The sequence below is a fragment of the Benincasa hispida genome, chromosome 1 (assembly GCF_009727055.1).
Source record: "Benincasa hispida cultivar B227 chromosome 1, ASM972705v1, whole genome shotgun sequence".
NCBI classification, from domain to species: domain Eukaryota; kingdom Viridiplantae; phylum Streptophyta; class Magnoliopsida; order Cucurbitales; family Cucurbitaceae; genus Benincasa; species Benincasa hispida.
Genome location: NC_052349.1, coordinates 46,035,582 through 46,061,969, shown reverse-complemented (window position 1 = coordinate 46,061,969; position 26,388 = coordinate 46,035,582). Strand labels below are relative to the sequence as shown.

Sequence of the window (26,388 nt, the reverse complement as noted above, 5' to 3'; positions counted from 1 at the left end):
CTACCAGGCTCTTTATTCTCTACTTGCATTATTATTTTGTACTTCAACTTTATATTTATGCAATGGAAGTTCTTATTCTACATCTGTTCACTCCCTTAGCACGCATGAGTAGCTAAACTAGTCGAATGGGTTGAGAAGAACTAAGCTAACATGACCTAAGATCTTCATTGCTTGCGATTATCTTGTTTTATGCTGTGCCAAACATCCCTTTAGAGCTACTCGAGAAAGAGTCTAAAAAAAGAACCTAAGACTTGAAAGAGCTAGGTTAGAATCTAGACTCGAGAGAGCAAGATTAGAACTGCATAAACAAGAGATAGGGACTTAGAGATAAGCTCTGTTTTCCAACCTGCATCGCATGCATCCTAGAGATAGGTATGATATTATGTGGTCGCCTTATTTATGTGTGTGTCAGTTTGTCAACGCATAAATAAGAATAGAGGCTTATGTGTAGGTCCTATAGACTTATCGCATATATCGCATGCGTTCTAGCCTTAGAAGCCGTAGCATTCGCACCGAGAGGTGGTTTACTATTGTATGCATGTTGCATGATTGCATAGCATGAATGCATCCTAGGAAGTGTTAACTGAAACCCTTATCAACCCATTCACTGCATACACATCACACCTTCCGTCTTATCAACTCTTCGAACTCCGCCGCATTTGTTTATTTTTATTACTGAAAACAATATTTCCAACAACTACTTGATTTATTTGGTTACTGCAAAGTCTTCTGAGAAATTACCACCGCATATTGTTTTTCAAGTCCCTGAGTTCGACCCTGGACTTACTAGGAAACTCAGTGGGGTTTACACTTGGATTCCACTGAGAAAACTTGAGTACTCAATACATTTTCATCACTCCATTTCATCCATAATTTCACCTCATAAAATAACGCATCAAGTTTTTGGCGTTGTTGCCAGGGACTTCGGCAAAACAGTGTGCTAATGGTAATCATTCTGATTTCTTTGCAGACTCTCAATCTCTGGCGAATTATGACCTAGAGATTGAGAGGACATTCAGATGAAGATTAAGAGACAACTGCCAACAACAAGACAGAACCCCAAGAATGGCAGAATAACCAGAAGCAAGGGCCGCAAACGCGAACAATATAATAGCCAACCCCATCCTTCTGGCGAATGACCGCAATAGACCTATTCGGGACTATGTGTCGCCCAACCTCTATGATTTCTCTCCAAGAATCATGAGATCAGCGCTAGATGGATCGAAGTTTGAAATGAAGCTGTTAATGTTGTAGATGATCCAGGCTGCTGGACAGTTTGGAGGGAGGCGTGGTGAAGACCCGCATGCCCACCTCCGGAGCTTCATAGAAATCTACAACACATTTGTATTCTCGAATATCTCTATCGAAGAAATTCGACTAACTTTGTTTCCATTTTCTCTATGTGATCAAGCAAGAAAATGGACGTATTCCCTTGAGACAGGGGAGATCACTTCGTGGGAATAAGTGGTAGAAAAATTTATGAATAAATATTTCCTACCAACCGAGAATGTCAGAAGAAGAAAATTAATAACAAATTTTGAACAAGAAGATGACGAATCGCTCAGCGATGCTTGGGCGAGGTTCAAGCGGCTAGTAAGAGACTGTCCACATAATGGCTTACCAGACTGCTTGCAGATGGAGATTTTTTACCAAATCCCTCTCTTCGGCAGACCGCCTGCCAATGCGGCAACCGCTGGTGGTCTGGCTAGAAAAAACTATGAGGAGGCTCAGAATATCCTCGATCGCATCTCTAAAAATCACGAGGACTGGAGAGAGAGCGATCGAAGATTGAGAATTAAATATAATGATGCAAACAACGGGGCCATCGCATCTCTGGAAAATCAAATGACTGTGATGATGAGTTTGATACAAGGCATCGTAATTAACAGCACGGGATCGAAGAAAGGGCAGGTCAATACAATTTCTCAAACGACTGCAAGTTGTGTCATTTGCGGAGAAGCTCATTCGATTAAAGAATGCCCAGAAAATTTGCAGTGAGTGTGTTTTATAAAAAAATAACCCCTATTCCGATACAAACAACCCCGGTGGAGAAACCACCCAAATTTTATGTGGAAAAATCAACAACAAAACTTCCAACTAGTGGCAAAGAGAAGGGCCACCTGGATTCATCCCGCAAAATAGCGGTCCAATGCATAACCAAGCTAGCAGCTCACAAACACCGCAATCTTCGTCCTTAGAGAGCTTGTTGAAGTAGTACATTGAAAAAAACGAATCAGTGCTTCAGAACCAAGCAACATCCATTCGAAATCTCGACAAATTGCGGGTGAGCTCAAAAATAGACAGCAAGGAACGTTGTCGAGCTCAACTGAGCTCCCTCGCAACACTGGGGGTACCGGGAAGGAACAATGCTTAGCAGTCTCTGTACTAAGCGACAAAATGACTGCAGAAGTAAGGGAGTAACCCATAGTGATCAATTTGAATGCAGTGATAACCGAGGACCCGTTGACCTATAGTTCGGAAAAGCCCGAGAAAATGAACCCTGAAGTTGCGTCCATCCTCAACCCTCCAGAACATGAGACAAAAGAAGCCCAGCTACCACCAGCTCCACAAAGATTGAAAGAAAAACAAAATGATGAAGACAAGATCTCAACAGTGGCAGCAACACAAAATGTCATTATCCCACAAAAAATGTGTGACCCAGGAATCTTCACGATACCATGTTCAATTGGAGGGGTCTATAGTGGCCAAGCACTATGCGATCTTGGGGCGAGTATAAACGTAATGCCGCTATCAATCTTCAAACAATTGAATATTGGCACACTCACGCCCACAAAGGAAACTCTTCTGCTCGCGGACAGATCTCGAATACACCATGAAGGAGAGTTGAAAAATGTCGCAATCTCAATTGATAAATTCATCTTGCCGGTAGACTTCCTCATTTTGGATTACAAAGCAGACAAAGATGCGCCCATCATATTAGGACGACTATTCCTTTCGACTGGTCGCGCTCAAATTTATGTGCGCAGGGGGGAGATTGTATTGAACATTCATGGGGAAAAGCTCCGGATTAAGGCAGTCAAGATCCCAGAGGACAAAGAAAATAAGGAAAAGCCATCAGGGACGTGAAAAGATCAGCTTGGAATAAGCAGTCCCTGTGTTACTATATAACTCAACCTCATCAGGGACGCAACTCTTTTGAATATGCTTTTTCCTACATCAATACTTCATGAACTTTCATCATACTCGTTATTATCTACTATCGCAATTACTTTGTTATTATTGTTTATCTATCTGCACTTTTCTTATTCTTAAAAAAAAAACGCGATGGTGCTGAACGATTGCGGTAAAAGAGTTTGTTTGTTTAATATTATTTGACCCTCTCTCTGTTTTTCTTGCAAACGATCGAGGCGAACGATTGCGGAGGCGCCACGCGAGAAGCAACTTACTTTATTCCATCACCGCAATCTAAAGATAGTAGATCACCGCAAATCAGGATGCGTCAACAAACAATGCGGGCGACAACGCAAATTTGGGAGTTGTATTTTTCCTTCACTTTATTCCAAATTCTGCACTATCGCATCGCATTTTAATTTTGAAAGCTTTATCACCGCATCCTTTTTGCTTACTGCAACCATTTAACATTGATGAATTTAGTAAGTCACCGCATGTTGTCTCTTTGCCAATTATGATTTCAATGATGAAACACATGTTTCTATTTTTTTCATATATACTAGAGTCAACTTAATCTTAGAAAAGTCACCTCATGAAATATTTCTAGAAGTTAGAGGTCTGCTAGCTTTCTTTCAAACTCTCTTTATGAAGCTTTCTAAGAACATTGCATGACTTCTTTCAATCTTTTGGCAATGTGGGCATTGCCGCATTTTAAATTTGGGGGTGAGGTATTTATTTTCGACCTTGCTATTTTGAAGGGAAAAAAAGGAAAATTTGAGAATAACAACTCCACTGTCAACGCAATGGGGGAAACCCATGTTGATAAGAGTTAAGTTGTGAAGAGCACTTACCCGTAGTTGGATGTCCGCATGACACACGTGGAAGCAAGCCAAAACGAAAGTAAGTCACCAGGATCAACGCATAAATAAATGATCGCAACTTTGCTGCCAAGTAGGTATGAGTTTAGTTTGAGAAAGAGTGCATTGCTCGTAGTTGGATGTTTGCATGACACACGTGAGGGCAAGCCAAAACGAAGGCAAGGCACGTGGATCAGCGCAAGGTCAAAAAAAAAAGAAAAAAAAAAGAATAATAATATGCAAGGATGAAAATCATTTGACACCCCGGTAGAAAAGTTTTCTTTTTGAAATAAATCATGCGATGTCCTGGAATTGAGTAAAGTCCTTTTGAAGGTTAAGCTTGCGGTCCCTAGGTCTTAGAAATATTTTAAGAGGATACTTGAATAAGACTTGAGGAAATTTTGGTAGGATTTAAATGAAGTATCCTTGAGAAATCTAGGAAAATAAATTTGCGGTCGACTTGCTAAAGGAAATCTTTAGCTTATGCTTGAGGACAAGCATTGTTTAAATTTGGGAGTGTGATAACGGGCAGAAATGCACGTTATTACATTGCTAAGTTATTAAACAATGAAGGTTTGCATTGATAAAATATGTTAGATTGCGTCCGCATTAAATTCATAATATTGTGGCCACATGCGTTCATCGCATTAAAACAGTTAACTCTTATATTTTTATGCAGAATATGCATTAACGCAGGGCGAAAAGTGCGATCACAAGAAATCATTAGTCGAGCGTAGCATTACCGCAAGGCTTTGAGGTGATTTGTGCCCGCAAACATCTGCTCAAGAAGGATTTTCGTATAGAGCCGACGCAACTTGGTGGCACATCTAAGTGAAAGGCATAATTAATCACGATGGGACAGAAAGCTGATGACGGTCGAATCCAAATTAAGTTGACAAGCCGCTAACGATAACAAGTACACTCAGCTTTTCGGTGACAAATATTCAATGCATCAGTCAGAGAATTAAAGTCATCCCATCTGTGCAATCATAAGAGAGAAGCCGCCCCTCACCCCGAAGCTCTATAAATACCGAAAGCATCCTTCAGAAAAGGGGTTCACAAATTCATCTATTCAAGAGTTCAGCCAGTTCAGTAGTTCTTAGCTTTAGCCATGTTCATAGTTTTCTTTTATTTTTAAGGCAGAGCAAGAGAAGAGTAGAGACGCCGAAAGATCGCTCAGAGTAACTCGAGAGAGAACCTGGAGGCGTAGAAAGCAGAGAGTCGGCCAACTCTCGCGAGAATGAGATTATCTTTTGAACAAGAGTAGAAAGATAGTGTAAATGCCTGGGAAGCAAGAGATTGCTACCAGGCTCTTTATTCTCTACTTGCATTGTTATTTTGTACTTCAACTTTATATTTATGCAATGGAAGTTCTTATTCTACATCTATTCACTCCCTTAGCACGCATGAGTAGCTAAACTAATCGAATGGATTGAGAAGAACTAAGCTAACATGACCTAGGATCTTCATTGCTTGAGATTATCTTGTTTTATGCTGTGCCAAACATCCCTTTAGAGCTACTCGAGAGAAAGTCTAAAGAAGAACCTAAGACTTGAGAAAGCTAGGTTAGAATCTAGACTCGAGAGAGCAAGATTAGAACCGCATAAACAAGAGATGGGGACTTAGAGATAAACTCTGTTTGCCAACCTACTTCGCATGCATCCTAGAGATAGGTATGATATTATGTGGTCGCCTTATTTGTGTGTGCGTCAATTTGTCAACGCATAAATAAGAATAGAGACTTATGTGTAGGTTCTAGACACTTATCGCATATATCGCATGTGTTCTAGCCTTAGAAGTCGTAGCATTTGCACCGAGAGGTGGTTTACTATTGTATGCATGTTGCATGATCGCATAGCATGAACGCATCCTAGGAAGTGTTAGCCGAAACCCTTCTCAACCCGTGCACCGCATACTCATCGCATCTTCCGTCTTATCAACTCTTTTTGAACTCCGCCGCATTTGTTTATTTTTATTACCGCAAACAACATTTCCAACAACTACTTGATTTATTTGGTTACCGTAAAGTCTTCTGAGAAATTACCACTGCATATTATTTCCCAAGTCTTTAAGTTCGACCCTAGACTTACCAGAAAACTCAGTGGGGTTTACATTTGAATTCCACTGAGAAAACTTGAGTGTTCAATGCATTTTCATCACCGCATTTCATCCATAATTCCACCTCATAAAATAACGCATCAGATACTTTATCCTGATGACGCTACGAGTGTGGCCCGCTTTGTAAATATTACAAGTATTGTAAAGTGTTACAAATGGTCTGATCTTGACATTCATGTATTAGACATGTGAGCGGGGATGCTCTATATAAAAGAGTTTGTATAAGACCGAACCATGAAATGTTTAGTCTCGTTATATAACGTCGTTCATGACAGAGACTTTCATTTCACTAGAATGACCATAAGTAACATGACCTTAATCTTGAGTGAGTTGGGAACTCCTGTCTATGAGGGCAGTCCTTTGATTTTCATGGGTGCGAATGGCCAAATCGCCGACTCAAACCTACCACTTTGGGGATTCATCTGATTGGGAAGCTGGGAACTCAGCTACACAAGACGGAATTCACTCCTTCCCTGATTCAGGGGTAAGTAGATAAATTTCTCAAGTAGATAAATTTCTCCCTTAAGGGCTGATTCTGGGGCTTGAATAATGTGGCGCCATACATTCTCTTGATCTGAGAAGGGTTTACTCATAGTAGGACTATGAAGTATTGTTCATTAGAGGAATTACTGGTACTTAAGGAGTTAGATGTAATTATAGGGACAAAACAATAAATTGGCCTGGTTATACTTACGAGCGATTTGTGAAGGGTCATTGTACTGTTGATTGGTTATATCCAATGGACACAGAAATATATCTGTAACGCGAAGAGTGTAGCTATCAGTCTTTACTAGAGTGCTCGGCAGTTAATGGATGGTGGATATTGTGATTAAAGAGTTTAGTCAGTTATTCATGTACCGTTGGAGTTTCAAGCTATAGGTCCATAAGGTCCTCTTGGTAGCTCAATGAATTCATATTGAGAATTAGTTTTTAGGTTAGTTTGAAGTGTTCAAATTAACAAGAGGGAATTTGATTATATATAATATAATTAAATTGTTTCAATTATATGTGATATAATTGATTTGATGTATTAGATACATTAATTGGAGGAATTATTATTAAATGCCATAAAGGAGAAAAAGAACTATGGTTTATATGTTGCATGAAATGTGATATTAGAACTATAGGTTATGAATATATTATTTATTTGTAATTAAATCAATTATGGAATAATTAGTTTCTATTTTTTCTCCTAATAACCAACTTAGTGGGAAGTTGTGATCAGTTATGGTAACTGATGGATAAAATAAAAATTGTTTTCGATTTTTCATTACACGATTGATAATCGTACGCACAAAAGGAAAAAGCTATACGATAGCTTGAGAGCATAAACGATCGTGCATCGAGTTTGCTATATGATAGGCAATTGTTTTCTAAACGATCGAATACCCAATCTATACGATAGACTCCATATTTCTCCCACTTACTCGATCTTCTACACGATCTTTCAATTCCTCCTTCCCTCTACCAAATCCATATAGAGCCCACAACTCCTGGATTCTCACACCGAGAATACCAAGGTTGCCTCGTGGTGGTGTCTGCTTATTGCTCGAGGGTCAAGTGTTGTTCGTTGTTGTTCAAGGAAATTGCTGAGGCGTGACGTTCGTGTTGTTAGATCGAGGGGAACGAGAAGAAAGTTCTTCAAGGGTAAGTTCATTTGATTATTAGTGTTATTTTTATGAAGCATGTTGTAATTTAGAATTTATGCGTAACTAGTGTTGTTTGATTGTAAATGTGTATGTTCTATCACAATGGGGTTTGGAACGATCTTGTTTCCGCTCACTGGTTCTCTTTGGTAAGAATTCTTTCATTAAAATCTAACTCCTTAAGTACTACTGGTTTCTAATGAACAAATAGTTTATAGTCCAACTATAAACTAGCACCTCTCGAATCAGTGAGAGGTTGAGGCCTCATTGTTCAAGACCCGGAACCAACTATTAAGGAAGCAATTTATCTACTTTCCCAAGGAATGGGAATGACTGAATTTTATCTTGTGTAGTTGTATTCCCAGCTCCCTAATCAGACAAATTTCCAAAATGATAAGCTTATTGAGTTGGTTATCATGGTCATTTTCACCCATATAGGTCAAATGACTGTTTTCATATACAGGAGTTCACAACTCACTCAAAATTAAGGTCAAGTCTCCTATGGTCATCTTAGTGAAATATTAGTTTCTTCAAGTAATGGTGTTATAAACAGAAACTAATTATTTCGTGGTTCGATCTATATATAAACTTCTTTATACAGGATATCTCACTCACATGTCTTTACATGAACAATATGGTTCATATTGTTTGTAACACTTGCATCTCATATAACAATTACAAGGTGGGTCGTATCCGCAATGTTACTAGGATAAGGCACCCAACCTTCATCCATTTTATTACTTGAACATGAACTACCTATATATCAATCACATACGGTTCAAGTGACATCATATAACCTTGGATCTTAGTTTATTGGATTGAATTAATGTTGTCTACTTGTCAAATAAAATACCTCTTATTTTATTAGATAAATAATTTGTGTTAACAAAACTACAAAGCACAAGATACACTAGATTTAGGACATCAATCTTAACTCAATTCAAAAAAAAATCTTTTTTTTTTCTAAAGATTTCAATCTTGAGGAAATATAAAATCAGTTTTAAAAAACCTAGATAAAAAAAATATATTTTTCTTCAAATTTTTGGCGTTTTGAGACCATTTTTTAAAGATATCTTTCCAAGACTTTTTTTCTTTAAAAGAAAAACTCTTCTTTTTATTTTTATTTTTTTTATTTTTTATTTTATTTTATTTTATTTTATTGAAGATCATAGAAAAGATTCTTTTCCAGAGAAAAAACAATCAATTTTGGAATATTTTAAGACTTTTTTAAACTTTTGATTTTTTAAAGAAAAGAAGTATATTTTTTAACTGTAAAAAAATTTACATTTTTAAGAAAAATCTAATTAAGACTCCTATGATTTTTTTTCTATTTTTTTTCTAAGAATCTCCTTTTTTGTAGACTTTATTTTTTTAATAAAAATACTTTTTACATGAAAACTTATTTATGATTTTTTTGCTTTTTTTTTACCATAGCCATACCCTTTTTAGAAAATATTTTTGTTTTTTTTATAGGCCATTAAATTTTCTTCTTCTAAAAAAAATACAAATTCAAAATCTTTGTGAAAACTTTTGGTTTTTTATTTTTTAAGATTTTTAGGACCTTTTTCTGAGGAAAAACTTTTTTAATACTTTTTATTTTTATTTTTTGGTTTTTTTGGTTTTTGGTTTTGTTTTTTCTATTGTTTTTATTTAACAATTGAATGTTCTCCCTAATCTAAGTACTACATTCTTGGGAACAAAATCCAATTTCAAAATCTTTACTAAACAAATGTTTCATTCTTTTTGGAAAAAACCCCTTTCTTAATAAAATAAAATAAAAAAAAAAATGGAAGACTGTAAAACTCTTTTTTACAAGAGACCGTGGTCTAAAAGAAATTAGAACTCTTTATGAGAGAAAAAAAAAATCTGAACTTGTTTTTTAGACTTCCTTTTTATTATCCTTTCTTTTTTTTGTAAATTGCAACATCAAAGATGTTTACAGCAAGCAAATCATGGAATAACTAAATGGAAATAATGCATGTGATATAAACAAATCTATGTTTCCTAAAATTTAAATTTTGGAAAATCATTGATTGACTCCATAATGTATGATAGCGTAGGTGTGGGCCCTAATATTCTTAGAGTAATGGTCCCCAAGTCTTCCAACTGCATTTACAGCATAGTTGACTTGAGTGGAGATTTTCATGCGCCTGCACACGAACCAAGTTCCACGAAGGTCACACTACTCAGTCTCTGAATCTAATCCTATAGGATATAATCAGGGTAGGAGGCTTGTGAATGCATCTGGAATGCATGACAATACTAGAGAGAACTAAATGCATTTTAATTACCTAGATAATTATAAAGACAAAGTATAAACATGGAACAATGACTAAAATAAGATAACATCACAAAGAATCTTACCAACAAAACCAAAATAAAAAAAAATAAATCCGCTTTCACAACATAGTTGATTTGAGTAAAGATTTTCATGTGCCTAAATGGGAATCAGATTCTACAAAGGTCACATTACTCAACCTTTGAATCTAATCCTAAAAGGTACTGTCCGGGTAGGAGGCTCATAAAAGTGTGCGAGAAGACAATTTAACCCTTTTTTCTAGGTCAATAACATGCATGTTGGAAACCGAACATATATTTAATAAAGGGAAAATCGAGATATATACCTTGTTTTTGTGATTTTGTTTACTGAAATGTGTTGCAAAGAGAAAAATAAACCCAAAAATGGGGAGGAAATTTTTAAGACTCAAAATATGTAGAGCAAACCAATATGTGGGTTTCTGAAACAATAATGTAACAATAATAATAATAAGATAGTATAATATCTGGAGGCATTATGGTAAGATAGACGTTTTATTAATAAATCAAGGCACGTGATGGAGTACAAATTTTCACATTTTAACTAGATCTCGATCTCGACCAAGATGGCTCGACAAAAAATCTTTTAACAAGTTTTTAAAAAAAGTGCTTTTTGGAAATATGAAAATTGTATAATTTTTGCAATTTCCCCAAATTAATTAAAGAGATCATTAATAAATAACTAAAAACAACAGGCAGATTCAAGTTCATAACTTATTCATGTTCCATCACTAATGCATGGCCATTACAACATACCAATTGTTAATGATCTTGAAGGCTTCTTTCTTGACGTAGCCTTCTTGATACCTGAAAATAAACACCTTAAAGATCCAACAACGTCATCTTACAAACAACTTCCTAACTCTGATTCACAAAAGCAGTCAGAGTACGCAGTCTTGCAAAAAATAATCAAATCTATTTCTATACATAACTCAGGACCAAGTATGAACATGGACTATCCAAACCGACCCTGTTTAAGCCATATTCTTTGAAAGTTTTCCTAAAAAACTCAAGCGTGTCCAACAAACAAGACCCTTCAACTTCAAGCTCTGCCCTGCATCAACTATAGTCTCCTCAATAATTTTTGCATCTTCAGCTTCAAGTTCCATAGAGCATAAAAAAGGGAGATTTCTTAACTGCTTGCTTCAAGAATGGACATATCACATGTATATGACTTGATAATACCAGAGTCTCACTTTAATGAATCTATAAAAAGTCTTCACCAGAAGAAAATGGAGGGGACAGTATAGAGAGAGAACACATGGACCAGCAAAAGAAAGAAATGAAACTTACTGTGTTGTTAGCACTGGCACTCCATGGTAATAAGATTAGTAAATTACCTGTTTCAAAATAAATAAATAAATATGACCTGTTAAGTTTATAAACATCACTCTTCCATATAACTTTTTTTTATTCCCTTCCTATCGATGTTTTTCAGATAATAAGCCAATTTTTTGAAAACTATAAAGTATTTTTCAAAAACTTATTGTTTTTAGAATTTGACTAAGAATTTAAATTTTAAGAAATGTGAAAACTATACTAAAAAATTTAGAGAAAACAAGCATAAATTTCAAAAACAGAAAACTAAAGACAAAATCATTATCAAATGAAGCCTAAATAAACAAGTCAACGAAGAAGCAAGATTTCGACAAATAAGAACAGAACGGGTATTAATTATGAACTTCAAACAAAAAGATAGTTTCAACCGATAAAAAAGTTATAGGACTTCCCAACTGATAGCACCTAAAATGTGCTATCTTACCCAACTTAACTCAGATTCATTGTGTGATTTAATATGTTTAATTGATGATTTCATAAGTTTCAAGTACTGGAGAGGTAGATTTGAGCATTTGGAAGAAAACCAAGCTAAAATGGAGCATTTGAAGCCTAAAAGGAGCATCTAGGTCAAAGTGCATCAAAATTACGAATTTGCCATTGAAGGACCTAGCGCCGCGATGCTAATGGAAGGCGTTGAAGGAAGAAGCTATGCAAAGGGTATGGACTGCAGCACCATTATATATGGAAACCGTCACACTTGCATTCTTTAACATAGCACCGTGGTGCCATTCCACAACTGACTTGCAATGAAGATTTTGACATCGGGATTCGAGATTCGAGATTCGAGATTCATTGATTGACTAGGCCCTAAACATCGATTTAGAGGTTTGTTGGCACTTTGTTTACAGATTTTGTGAGATTTTGATAAAATGTTTACAGGTTTCTCTAGTTTCATTGTTTTTTACTCCCTTCTTGAATTTCTAGGATGAGTACGTTAGGTGTATTAAATTGACAATTTATGTTCATGATGCTTGCTTTAAGTGTGCTCTTCATTCAATTGTCAACTATCCCGAGACAAAGGAAAGCTGACTAAGAAAGCAAACTTTTAGGCCGCACGATGTAAAGGTAAAAATTTTATATTTAAAATTTAACCCCGTGACGGTATTAGAGCATCGTTGAACACTTAACACTTGTTCGAGTTGCTTCACTACGTAGAATGCAATGGGTGAAATGCTGATTTCTTTTGATTGTCTTTCTACAGATGGACAATTCAATGGAGTCAACAATATCAAAGTTGGATCAGGAATTCAACCAACCAAAAGGCAGATTCATGAGTGTGTTGAGAGAGCACCGGAGCGTAATCTGCTCGACTCATTCAAAAACTGCAAAACGAGAAGCCATAAGCATCAGATCAAGACTTTTGAGTCATCACTTGATCGAGGTAACTGCATCTTTCATTTCACTGGAGGATTTGTTGCTAAAAGTGCAAGAGCAAGTGGCAGCGTGTTGGAGAGGTGGAGATTTTCGAAGAGTTCGCAAATCCATCTCCTGTGCACGTACAAGAAACTCTACAAGAAGAACATGTCTTAAGTACCAGAGCTTAGGCAGAAGCAAAAAAGTAACACTTCTGAGATATCGCATCCAGATGATGAAGAAATGGAGGACCCCGAAATGGATCCTAAAGAGAACATGTTCGAGGCTATGTTCACATTTAGCGAGTGTCGACCATCTAACTTTATCCATTCTGCAACAGAGTGTCCAGGAAAGGCAGCTCCAAGATTCTACTATGGAGGAAACAATCTACTCCACCCCTAACTGAAAGGAGTTGTATAGCCTTGGGGCTCTTCTTCATTACCGTAATATAAGAAATAGTAATGAGATACCTTATACATTGGTATCAAAGCCGTCATCCTGGAAAAAATCGAGAACATGGCCCAAAAACAAATTGAAGAAAGGTTGGAATCAACTGATCAAGAGTTGTTGAGCATTAAGTGCAGTGTAGAGAAGTTAAAAGTATAGAAGAGGGAATGGCTTCATTAACAGAAACAGATGCATCTTTGGCCCCCGAAATGGAGTTCATGAGAGGTAACTTATGCGTGTCTGAAGGAGTGCCTCTAAAACGAAGAAGATGACTAGAGATGAGAGGGATAAAGGAGACGAGGAAGGAGAACAGTCCCCGTAAAAGACAGGAAGAAAATGGCAATCATAGTAAGTTCAAAAAGGAGCAAATGCCAGTGTTCGGAGAAAAATTTTGTGGGGTTTCCTTTGTGGAATTTGCAAGAGGGTAGCCCTCTCGAAAGTTAGGTTATCTTGTAACTTTTCTTCAGATATTACCACATATTTTCATGAATTTCCATATTGAGTGTTCTTGAGTTTTCTGTGTGTTCTTGAGTGTTTCCTACCTGCAACCTCAAGTAGCCAAAAGGATACACAATCCAACACCAAAATACTCGAACCCAACCTAAACAAACACCAATCATCAATAAAAAAAATGGCATCACAGAAGCATGAGAATACTCAAACTTAGCTACCAATTTCCAAAACGGAAAATAACTCAACTAGAGGAAGGCATTTATATCACCATCTTTAATTTAAGGTCCAATCCAGTAAGACAAAATTAGAACTTTTTTGGCCCGATCAGCCCAGAAATGAATTCTCACCTATTTCCTAATGAAGCACATACTACTTTAACAAAGATCTTTCTAATTCCCATCAAGAATCTGTTTTAGTTTCCTATTGGCACGAAAATAGTTAAGAGGTGGAAGCAATACCATCAAGTATCAACTGGTTGTGGCAATCCCTTGCAAGTGATCAGAGTCCTTAATTAATGGCTCAGTGCTTTCAGGATCACGTTGAAATGAAACCCTTGATGCCTTGATATGATATAATACAAAATGTTGATAGAAGAAAATCAGATCAAACCCTATAGAGACCTGCAGCACAGTCTAGATGTAGTAAGCATATAATGCAAACGAAAATTACACGAAAAGGTTTAAATGCCATATTTGGCTCCTAAATGATATCATCAGCGATAACAAGGAATTAGAATTCTACAAGAGAGAGAGATCATACCAAAGCTAGCAAGGGCTTCCCTATGTTTCCAAAAAAGTTCACCCAAGAACCTGGAAAGAATCTGATGTCAAAATCTAGATGGAATTTAGGATAACAATACCAAGTATCAATTATTTAGTCCATCAAACTTAATATTTGGTTAAAAAAATACGTCTGGTCCATCAACTTCTTAGCATGTAAGAGACTGAGTCCATGTACCTTAAAGTTTGTGATAATTTAATCCATAAACTTTAATATACAGTTCAAAATTCGTAGCAATCTAGTTTTAGCTGCATGAAAAATCCAGTCAAGGTGCAAGGAATTTGTTAAAAATAGAGAATAGGGAAGAGAAGAATAACAAGATTACGTGGAAACCCTAGTGCAAGGAGAAAAACCACGATATGAAGTCTTTTCTTATTTGTTTTTAAAACTGATACACTAAATACATAGAGACTCACTGTATAAATAGATAGTAGGAAACCCTAGGGGTCTTACACAATTACATAAATGCCCCTAGGTTAAAAACCCTATTTCCAACACTCCCCTCAAGTTGGTGCATAGATATCAACAAGCCCCAACTTGCTTACACAATAATTAAAATTTTGTCTCAATAACCCTTTTGTAAGTACATCGGCAACTTGTTGATTCGAAGGAATATAAGGGATGCATATGTTTCCACTGTCCAACCTCTCCTTAATTTAGTGTCTGTCTATCTCCACGTGTTTAGTTTTGTCATGTTGAACTGGGTTGTTTGCAATACTGATGACAGCTTTATTATCACAAAATAATTTCATTGGAAACTCATTATCTTGCTGGAGATCTGATAATACTTTCTTCAACCAGATTTCTTCACAAATCCCTAGACTCATGGCCCAATACTCTGCCTCAGCACTACTTCTAGCAACAACTCCGTGTTTTTTTACTTCTCCAGGCAACTAGATTTCCCCAGACAAACGTACAATATCCAGACATAGATCTTCTATCAACAACAGACCCTGCCCAGTCAGAATCAGTGTAAGCTTCAACAGATCGTTTATCGGTTTTCCTGTACATTAGGCCTTTACCAAGAGTTCCTTTTAGATACCGAAGAATACGTTCAACTGCTATCATATGATCCTCACAAGGAGCTTGCATGAATTGACTCAACACTTACTGCATAAGAAATATTTGGTCTTGTGTGAGACAAGTATATCAACTCCCCAACTAACCGCTGATACCTTTCTTTATTAATAAGAATTCCATCATTCTTATCACCGATTTTCACATTGTATACTAATGGCGTGTCAACAGGTTTACACCCAGTCATACCTGTTTTCTTTAGCAAGTCCAGTGTATATTTTCGTTGAGAAACTGATATACCCTCTTTTGAGCGAGCCACTTCCATTCCCAGAAAGTATCTTAACTTCCCAAGGTCTTTAATTTCAAACTCTCTAGCCATCTCTGTTTTTAGTCTTGTGACTTCTACATCATCATCCCCAGATAAAATAATGTCATCAACATAGACAATAAGAACAGCTATTTTCCCTGATGTTGATCTTCTTATAAAAAGAGTGTGATCGGAATGTCCTTGAACATATCCCTGTGCTTTCACAAACGTCGTGAACCTATCAAACCAGGCCCTTGGAGACTGTTTCAATCCGTATAGTGATTTCCTCAATCTACACACTTTATTTTTAAATTGACTCTTGAACCCGAGAGGGGGACTCATATAGACTTCCTCCTCGAGTTCCCCGTTCAAAAACGCATTTTTAACATCAAGCTGGTGTAGGGGTCAATCTTTATTCACAGCTACTGACAGAAGCACTCGGATCGTGTTAAGTTTAGCCACAGGTGAAAACGTCTCAGAATAATCCACTCCATATGTTTGGGTGAAGCCTCTTGCAACAAGTCTAGCCTTGTATCGGTCAATCATCCCATCTGACTTGTTCTCTTATACACATCTAGATGTGTATAAGAGACAGGTGTTAAGTTTAGCCACAGGTGAAAACGTCTCAGAATAATCCACTCCATATGTTTGGGTGAAGCCTCTTGCAACAAGTCTAGCCTTGTATCGGTCAATCATCCCATCTGACTTGTACTTTATAGTAAACACCCATCTGACTTGTACTTTTATAGTAAACACCCATTTACATCCTACTGTTTTGTGCCCTTCAAGCAAAGTCATCGATTCCCAGGTTTTATTCTTTTCCAGAGCCCTTATTTCTTCCATAACAGCAGACCGCCATTCTGGTTTTTTCATTGCAACACTTATGTTATCTGGAACCACCTCAGTGTCTAAGCTAGTAGTAAAAGCCTTGAACTCGGATGTCAGATTACTATATGTCATGTAACTATGCATAGGATATTTAGTACATGAACGGGTACCTTTCCTCAGGGCTATAGGAAGATCAAGTGACGCATCACGTTCTTTCACCTCTTCAGGCTTCTCACCATGTATCAGAAACTTCAGTAGTATCTTCCACATCATCATTAGCACGGACCATTTCATCCTCTGTAGCTTCAATCATTTCATCCTCTACAATTTCCCTTTCTATCACTCTCTTAGTATCATTGCTCCCTTCCCCCTTGTCATGCCTGCCTTCATCATTCTCCATACATAAATCAACATCATTAGGAATATACGTACCTGGACCTGATGACAGTTCTGACTCCTGCACTGGAGCCGACAGTTCTGGTTCAACAAGTGACACTGCTTCTTTCCTGAGATTCTTCCTGTAGTATGTTTTCCAAGGAACTTGATTGGTAGGAAGAACTAGACTATCATGCTCAGGACTAGGTTTAGACAAGGTTTGAAAGGGCGCTGACTCTAAAGGAATAGCATAAGATGACCAATTAGTCTCTTCATTTATGTTCTCCCCCTGAAGATGATTAACAGGGAAGAACGATTGATCCTCGAGAAAGGTGACATCCATAGAGTCATAGTATTTTCGAGATGATGGGTGATAGCACTTATATCCACGTTGATGGAGTGGATATTCAACAAAGACACACTTCTGAGCACGAGGAGTAAATTGCGTGCGGTTTGGACCATGGGAGTGAACAAAAGCAACACAACCAAAAACCCAAAGAGAAACATCAGAAATCAACCGAGTAGTAGGGAAAGACTCTTTAAGCAATTCTAAAGGGGTATGAAGATTAAGAATACGAGAGGGCATCCGATTAATGAGGTGAGCAGCAGTAAGAACTGCATCTCCCCAGAGGTATGACGGAAGGGTGGCGGATAACATAAGAGATCGGGCTACTTCAACCAGATGCCGATTTTTACGCTCAGCTACTCCATTTTGTTGCGGAGTGTAAGCACATGAGCTCTGGTGAACAATACCTTTAGAGTCGAGAAATTCTCTGAAAGAGGCATTAAAGAATTCTCGCCCATTATAACTTCTTAAAATCCCAATCTTTGTTTTAAATTGAGTTTCGACAATTGTGTAAAACTGTTGGAAAATAGGGGACACTTAAGATTTATCAGTGAGCAGGAAAACCCAGGTGAGACGGGTGTGATGATCTATAAACGTGACAAACCACCGTTTTCCCATGGAAGTAGTAACCGGTGCGGGACCCCATACATCACTATGAACAAGAGAAAAAGGACTTGAGGGTTTATAAGGTTGAGAATGGAAAGAAACACGATGTTGCTTGGCACGAATACAAACATCACAATTAAAAGAAGAAGTACTAGCATTACGAAATAAATGAGGAAATAAATATTTCATATATTGAAAATTCGGATGTCCTAAGCGAAAATGCCCTAACATAACATCATTTGTTAGAAATTTAAAGACATAAACCCCGATTGGTGATCATTCCTAGAGGAAGTCTCGTCAGAAAGGAAGTAGAGTCCCCTATCGTGCCAGGTAGTGCCAATCGTTATCCCCGATTTCAGATCCTGAAATAAAACTGAATCTGATGAGAAAATCACTTTACACCTCAAATCTCTTGTTAGTTGACTGACAGATAACAGATTATATGATATTTTAGGCACATGTAAGGTATCACGTAGAATTAAACCATGAAATGGAGAGATATTGCCCTTTCCTGCAACAGGGGCAAAAGACCCGCCGCAATTCGAATCCTCTCATTACTAGCACTCGGATTATATGACATAAATAACTCTGAGGAACTCGTAAGGTGATCAGTAGCCCTTGAATCCACAATCCATGGTTTCTTACCATTCACACTAATTAGGTCAAAAAGAAGGACAATTACCTGACTATGCAATTGCACTCACCCCAACTATACTCGAGCTGTGTTTACCGTCACTAGGAGATTTCTTCTGAGTTTGGTCATCTACTGAATCACTTGCCAGGGCACGACTAGTATTAGATTTTTCATGAGACTGTCGTCGCCTGCTATTTGGGGGCTTCCCGTGTAATTTCCAACATTGATCCTTCGTATGCCAAAGCTTTTTACAATGTTCACAAACGGGAGGAGGTTTCTTATCACCATCAGTACCGGACGGCTTGGCAACGAAAGCGGCTGCATCAGTAGTTGAGGTGGTATTATTCATGGCACACGACCAATCTTCTTCCAGCCATATTTCAGAACAGACTTCTCGAAGTGAAGGAATCGGGCGCTGGCCCAAGATCTAACTACGAACCCCATCAAACTTTAAAATAAGAGGTAACATCCATAGACCCTTGCTTGGATTCATGAACCTGTTTATGGAGTGTATATAGCCGAGAGGCATTCTGTCGTTTAGAATATAAATCTTGCGTCGCCTCCCAGATATCCTTGGTTGTGGCAGCATATAATAGCGGTCTTCCTATCTGGGGTTCCATACTGTTTACCAAGACAGACTGTAGCAACGAATCTTCTCCTTTCCAAATTCGTTCTTGTGGATCACCTGGGGCTGGCTTTGGAATTTCCACTGTCAAATATCCAAACTCTGTGAAGCGCCCTTCCAAGGCCATCCGGATAGATTGAGACCAAGAGAAATAGTTCTGGCCATTTAATTTTTCTCCGACGATAAATCCTGCAGAATTACCCATCGAACCAGATAAGTAGGAACGTTAGGCACTATAGGAATTAGTTTATCGGATTTTCTGAATAAACCGGTTAAGGATTTGCATCGAGCATCATATCCAAATCAGAAATCTGCCTGTTGCAGGTAAGCCAACCGTTGTCTCACATCGTCTGGTCTGGATAACGAGCTGAACCACAATTGATTGGAAACAGATGCTGGTTGCTTGGGCTGCTCGAGACCTCGCCTGTTGGATGTGAAAACAACCATCGGGTCGGCTGTTGAAGGAAACCGGATCACTGGGTCGGGCTGGATGGGCTGAAAGTGGATCGGCTAGCGCAAAAAAATGGACAGATGAGCTCTCGGGTCGGGCCAACCATGGGTCGAATCGCGGGTCTGAATTAAAAGCTGCGTTCTCGAGTTGGGCTAGCCTTGGGTCGGACCGGTTGCGGTCGATATTAAAATCAAAATTACCGGGTCTGGCTGGTCTGCCCTAGTCAACCGAACTGGTCAGGTTTGCTCAGACCGGTACTAACCCTAATCAAAACACTCCTCTGCTTCTTCACCTCCGACGCTGCTCACTCTGCCTCTGATAGCTCCGATCGACGGTCAACATACTCCTCGCGGCCAGCCTGTTCACGTCCAAGACAGCCGACTCTGCGTGACCGCCGCCGACTCTGCCATGATCATGATAGCTCCGATCGTGAAATCGTTGGTTCCTTGCGGCCGACTCCAGCTCCGATCGAATTCTGACTGGTTCCGAAATAGTGATACCGCGATTGGCTAAGGGCGATTTCCAAGGATTGTACCTGAACGGCAGATATTAATTCCAGTAGGGCATCCTGAAACATTCCTTTACCGCTGCTCGGATTGCCGTTCTCATGTCAAAAACTTGAAAACCCATCAATAGAGGAGGATTGAGGTTGATTCTCTTCCATAATGGCTAAGTTTTCGTCACCCGCTCTGATACCATGTTAAAAATAGAGAATGAGGAAGAGAAGAACAACAGGATTACGTGGAACACCCTAGTGCAGGGAGAAAAACCACGATATAAAGTCTTTTCTTATTTGTTTTTAAAACTGATACACTAAATACACAGGGACTCACTGTATAAATAGACAGTAGGAAACCCTAGGGGTCTTACACAATTACATAAATGCCCCTAGGTTAAAAACCCTATTTCCAACAGAATTAAATCAAAACAAGCTAATATTAAAAAATTAAAACATTACAAATTTTAAATTTCAGGAATTTAATTTTTATCTGCTAAACTTCAAATGGATAAAATCATTACTTCAATAAAATGATGAAAGTATCAGGCCAAATATGTTTATTTAACCCTATAGTACAGTTAACAAAAGAACATAGATAAATATTTTTTTGGAAGAGACAAATTTTATTGAAGAATGAAACAAAAGGAGCAATAGCTCTAAACACCAATTTTTTAGATGATCAACTTTCATTGAGAAAAAATGAATGAATACAAATGCATCGAAAAAGACAAGCCCTAAAAAGGAAACCCTATTCAAGGAAATGGCTCTAATTGTGCAAAATAGAACCCATAGAACAATTACAAAAGCTCTTTAAAATCGAAATCCCAAGAGAAACATGAAATCTAACAAAGGACGACACATCCTCAGGATCCCTCTTCAAACTTCTAAAAATTCTACCATTTCTCTTCCCAAAGATCTCACAAAATTGCAAACACCCCAAGAAACCATAAGAACCGGTCCTAATCGCAAAAAGGCGGATTGAGGAGACATGAAGGCTTTCTAATTGAAAAGCAATTAAGAAAGACTAAAAACGGAGAAAGAAGAATAACGTTTACACAAATAAAGGTTATACTGATAAATATGAATGTTGCATATAATAGGAACACGTTCAAAATAGTTTCTTGTAAACTCATCCTAGCCTTGGGATGAACAACCATATTAAAATCATAAGCTTGGTGTATTTTGCATTTATCTTGTGATAGATTAATATGTCATATGATTTAAACATTAAATTCACTTTTTCATAATAAAATTATACGGTTGAAATAAAATATGGCTCTCAATACCAAGCTAAGCATAAATATAAATTACGATAAAAGTATTTGGAATATGTTTTGTTAAAAACCATTAGACGACCTTGGTCAATTGATTGCACACTCATCTGAGCCAAAGTTCCCACTCCTCCAGTGAAGTCAAGAACTATATTACCAATGCTAAATCCCACTGTACTCTTTCTGGTGAAGTTCAAAAACGCCTGTATGTAAATCACAGAGACTTCATGAAATGCAAGCTTCTTTGTTCTTCATATGCAAATTTATATCAGTAGCATACATATGCACAAATTGTTCTCTCAAATCACTTTACAAGTTAAAAGAGCAACATGGTCATGATGCGTACGTTTGGTTAGCTAAATAATCCCATGACTCACCGGGCTAGATAATTCTATGAGCTATCAACTTACTTGGGGTTGGACATTTCTTGTAGTGTTGGAGATCTCAAATGTATGCAAACTTTGTGCCTTTCCAGGGAGATGACTAAATGTAAATTTTATTTTCATATACTCGGCCTTTCTGTTACCATACAAGAATACATTAAAACATTTAATCTTGTTCTACTACTTTTTAATACATTGATCCATTAGTTTTTACCAAAACTAAGCATAACTAATGGAAACTGGATCAATGTCAAAGAATTTAGCTATCAGAGATGAAAACTGTTAATTAAAAAGATATGAACATAAGTGTGAATTGTGCCAAACTTTTTCTCCATTACCTTCTCTTTGTTCTCATCTACAAGACCACACACATGAAAATTAATTTGAAATGTGTAACTTATTGTGGAGAGAAAAAAAAAACATTATCAATAAAAAGGTTAGTATATATATCAAGTTGAGTCGGTTTCTTACAAAAGAATATATAAATTAAGTTGAATCATGGAAAAAGTTAGTATATATATCATGAAGAACTAAATGTGTGGTTTAGCCTACTTTCTACTGGGCAGAAAGCCAAACCTGAGGAGAGTATTTGATGAATGTCATAAAAACTTGAATTGAACTGCAACACATTGACAATGATCCTCACTGAATTATTAGGAAATCAACCAACATAGCTTCACAATATTTTAAGAGATGGGGAAATGATTTACTTGAATATGGAGACGAGCCAAAGCCATGAATGGGTTGGCAGAGCCATAAAAAAGCAGGCTGCTGCGAAGAACCATACTGCAACAAAGATAGCAATGGATGTCTTCGAGACTTTCTGGTTGCCACGCTGCACCAAAATCCAATCAATAGAATGCAAAATAGTTACCCGTATTGAACCAAAACAAGATACAAATCCAAAAGAGAACAAACCACTAACGTCAAAAAATACAATTTGAACTGAAACGACGGAGATCAATAAAATCGAGTGAAAGGGGAAAAACACATCGCTTAAAGCCACCGGTATCATCTGCAAGAAGCAATGAAATCTGTTCAGATTCAATGTAACGCAAATGCCTTCAACACAACAGCACAATCATAAAACCATATCATTCTTCTTCCTTTTCCCTTTGCTATAATGCTAAAATTTCTCGAGAAATCAACGCATGTTTGCAGATATGTAAATCAAAATAAGAGTTGCTTCAATCCGAATTCATCAATTTGCAGCAAACCCCTACAAACTACGGATTATTTATCATGGTAACTTATTGGGGTTCAAATCATCAGTCTCAAATGAGGTCCATTACAATCGAGGTAATTGATAAGTAACAAAACTAAACCCAAAGTAGAACCCAAGTAAAAGACCTCGTCCATGGCTATATTTCTCCAAGTAATGCATGACGCAAAGCAGAGTAAACATGACGATTGTTTCGTCAAACTCAGAATCTCGTAACCAGGAGCTCAATCCTACAACAAATTGGGGGAAAGAAAGGTGAGCGGACATGGAAATCGAGCTCCGGAAATTCGGAATTACCTTATGAGGATAAGAAAGCACGCGGGAAGTAATTTTTATTCTAGGGTTTCATCGATTTTCCTTTTGTTTCGAAGTTTTAATTTCTGGATTTGCAGCAAATTTCCAGCAATTGAACGTCGTCAATCCCCGCAGTTGGCAAATGGGTATAGTGAAACTGAATTCCATTTCCAGGAAGCCATAGCCATCTCTTTCTCCCTCTAAATCAGCTTCAGCAGCGAGGAGAGATGATTGTAATTTGTGAGTTTGGGATCTCCAAGGCAGCGTAGCCATGAAGTGGTCACGATGAAGGCTGCTTCAAATGCTGTTTGTAAACTTAATTAAAAGACCCAATCTCTATGAACTATATCAATCATTCCCCACTTTAAAAGTTTTTTTTTTACATTTTACTTCATTTTCAGGTAATTCCAAAATTACCCTTATTTCTCTTTTATTCTTCTTGATGCAACCAACTTCCACAAATCCACATAAACAGTTTTGGTCGTCGTCTTCTTTCCTTCTTATTCTAGGAGAGAAAAGGGAGCAAGGGAGCAAGAATGCTAGAGCGAGAATAAGAAGACAAAAGAACCCGATACGCTTGTATGGAGTTTCTTTTTATAATTTCACTCAAATTTGATATCATTGAAATCTAATGAAATATCATTTTCAGAAACTTGAGCAAATTCCATTTCCTCCTCAAATTAGATCATCATTCGATATTTTGGGACTGAAATTATGTTTTCTTTATTTGGTTTGATAAAAATATAAAAATAAAAAAGTTTAGGTTGTATTAATTATTTTTTCCATTTATAATTTTTTTTAATTAAATTAAACAAAGAACACATTAACTGAAATAAATTTTAAAAACATAGACCTTAACTGAAAACATGGACAAAAAATTCGGCTTAGAATTTTGAACTTTTGGAAATAACTTTTGGTTTAAGAGGTTGAAAAGAACGTTGCAGATGGTTGGTGAAAATTTGAGGAAGGGTCATCCTAAGACCCTAAAAAACAAATTTAAAAAAAATGGGTCCATAAATGAAAATGGAAAAGCCCATTTCCATCAATTATAGTGTTTTCACATAATCAAGAATTTGCTAAATTTGTTTTTCTAAAAAAAGCTTGAAATTTTGTCTCCCTTTTCAAAAATAAATAAATAAATATTTTTATACTTTCAAAAATTACAATATTACAATTATAATTCATAAATAATTTAAAATTATGTATGGAATAGTTCTTCACAGAATATAAATCTTTTGGAATTTAAGACTTAAAATGATGTGGTAATGATCTAGAATAGAAATTTAAATTGTCACACTATTCTAAATCACCACCATATCATTTCAAATCCTAACTTTTGTTTGAAATTTTTGAAAAAATTTTGAAATGTTAAAGAAAAATTAAGAGTAATATTGAAACGTTTAAAATAATGAGGTACTTTTGAAACTTAAATCATGGTTCATGAGCACTTTTCATAATTTAGCCTTAAGAATAATATTTAATATGATTCTAAGTCCTAGTTTGATAAACGATATTATAACTTATAAGATTCTCAATTTTAGTTGTTTAACATGTAGACCTCAGCTTTCAAATTTATTAAATTGTACCTAAGACCATGGTTTAAAATGTCGATGTCGATAGAAATAACGATGTCTTAATTTTACGAAAGTTCCGACAGAAATATTGAAAAAATGTATGATTTCGATAGATATTTTTGAAAAATTATAAAAACAAAAAGTTTAAACGAAATAAATTTAAATTAATAAGATGTATGATTTCGATAGATATTTTTGAAAAATTATAAAAACAAAAAGTTTAAACGAAATAAATTTAAATTAATAAATAAAACATTTTATAATTTTCAAATAAGTTAAAGTGTCTGTTATTTATATTATATTTATATTAAAAATATTTTGATACTTATTTTTTGTGTTTCATAGATTTTTCTATGAAATAATGGAAATATCGATTCACATCTCATGTCGATGTTAATCCATCAAAACATAGAAATATCAATGTGTTGTTGAAAATTTAATACGATGCCTAAGACATAAATAAGACTCGATTTTATTTATTAAAGCATATTTGAGCGTTTAGTTAAATGATGGGGTTTGGGTGCATAATTATTCTGTTTCAATGGGGTAATAAATTTCAGCTTTGAAGATATGTGGATAAAAAATGGATGATCAAGGAATCGCAGTGTATTGAAACAAAGAAATTGAAAGAAAGGAGAAGAAAAACCTGATCGTAGCCATATTTGTCGAAGTATTGCCTTTGAACAGTGGAGCTAAAGAATAGAGTAGCGTTGTAAATCAAATATGACGATTGTTTCGTGCAATTCAACATGACATAATCGAAGCTCAATCCTACAACACTACCAAATCAAAATCTCTTTAATTTTTTCACCGAAAAAGAATAAGAAAGAAGAGGATTGATTTCGATGAAGGTGGTTGAATTGATGATTAAAATTAGACTTGTTACCTTTTTCGTCGAAAATTCAAAATGACCTGTGGATACGAAGCAAGTGCCCAACATATGATGGAAATCCATCCTAAGACCTGATATATGATCTCCATTGAAATTGAATTCCATGAACCCATCTTTCTGTGTCTCTGAGATGAACTAATGGTGTGAGTGTGATGAGACTGACGTCTTTTGTACTATATTTTTCCTTTCAACTTCCTTTCAATCTGGACCATTCATTTTCTTTACATGGCCGACGTAGTGACATCATCCTTCAAGTCTAAAACGGTGTGTCCTACTTGAATATAATTTGGATATTTTAATTATAGAAATTTTAATAATAATATAAATTTGAGGATTTAATTTTTGTGGAGGGTCACATTTTTACCATTATTATAAATTTAAAATTTAATTTTAACCAACTTAAACATTGATTTTTATAACTAAAAATTTGAGAATATAATTATAACTATCACCATAATTGGTTTATATTAAAACAATTATCTACTTTATCTTTTTTATTTTAATTGATAAAGCAAATGTTCCCATTCTTATTTTAATTAATAAAGCAATTGTCCCATTTGATTTTTTTTATTTTAATTAACAAATCAATTGTCATACGTTATATATTTTTTTTAATTGATTAAG

The 26,388-nt window shown here is 36.4% G+C and overlaps 1 protein-coding gene and 1 non-coding gene across 16 annotated transcripts; both read right to left on the bottom strand.

Moving 5' to 3' along the window:
- Positions 1–1,512: 1,512 nt before the first annotated feature.
- LOC120070365 lies at positions 1,513–1,619 on the bottom strand. The gene has a single exon (XR_005479861.1). It is a non-coding gene; the product is annotated as a small nucleolar RNA R71 (small nucleolar RNA).
- A 9,133-nt stretch (positions 1,620–10,752) lies between these two features.
- On the bottom strand, positions 10,753–25,919 carry LOC120075124 (cystinosin homolog). 15 transcript variants are annotated; one of them, XR_005481200.1, is made up of 9 exons: positions 25,759–25,919; positions 25,519–25,651; positions 22,493–22,797; positions 22,359–22,401; positions 21,485–21,602; positions 14,420–14,469; positions 14,119–14,280; positions 11,363–11,409; positions 10,753–11,165 (listed from the first exon to the last, which is right to left on the bottom strand). XR_005481200.1 is itself a non-coding variant. In XM_039028332.1 (9 exons), the coding sequence occupies exons 1-8, from the start codon at positions 25,875–25,877 to the stop codon at positions 14,128–14,130; spliced, it is 831 nt and encodes a 276-aa protein (XP_038884260.1). In that variant the 5' UTR covers positions 25,878–25,919; the 3' UTR covers positions 10,753–11,409; positions 14,119–14,127. The 15 variants fall into 15 exon arrangements, 13 of the variants coding, with proteins under 13 accessions (XP_038884260.1, XP_038884293.1, XP_038884317.1 ...); XR_005481201.1 differs by having other exon boundaries at positions 10,753–10,876; XM_039028332.1 differs by having other exon boundaries at positions 10,753–11,409; positions 22,493–22,617; positions 22,708–22,797.
- Positions 25,920–26,388: the final 469 nt, after the last annotated feature.

What these genes read in the sequence shown, in the direction of transcription:
- LOC120075124 (XM_039028302.1), bottom strand. Translation starts at nt 25,877, where the DNA reads ATGGGTTCATGGAATTCAATTTCAATGGAGATCATATATCAGGTCTTA. An exon ending in TTGAATTTTCGACGAAAAAG is followed by an intron (nt 25,652 to 25,758) that starts GTAACAAGTCTA and finishes TTGATTTGGTAG; the next exon opens with TGTTGTAGGATTGAGCTTCG. An exon ending in GGAAGCCCTTGCTAGCTTTG is followed by an intron (nt 14,281 to 14,419) that starts GTATGATCTCTC and finishes ACTGTGCTGCAG; the next exon opens with GTCTCTATAGGGTTTGATCT.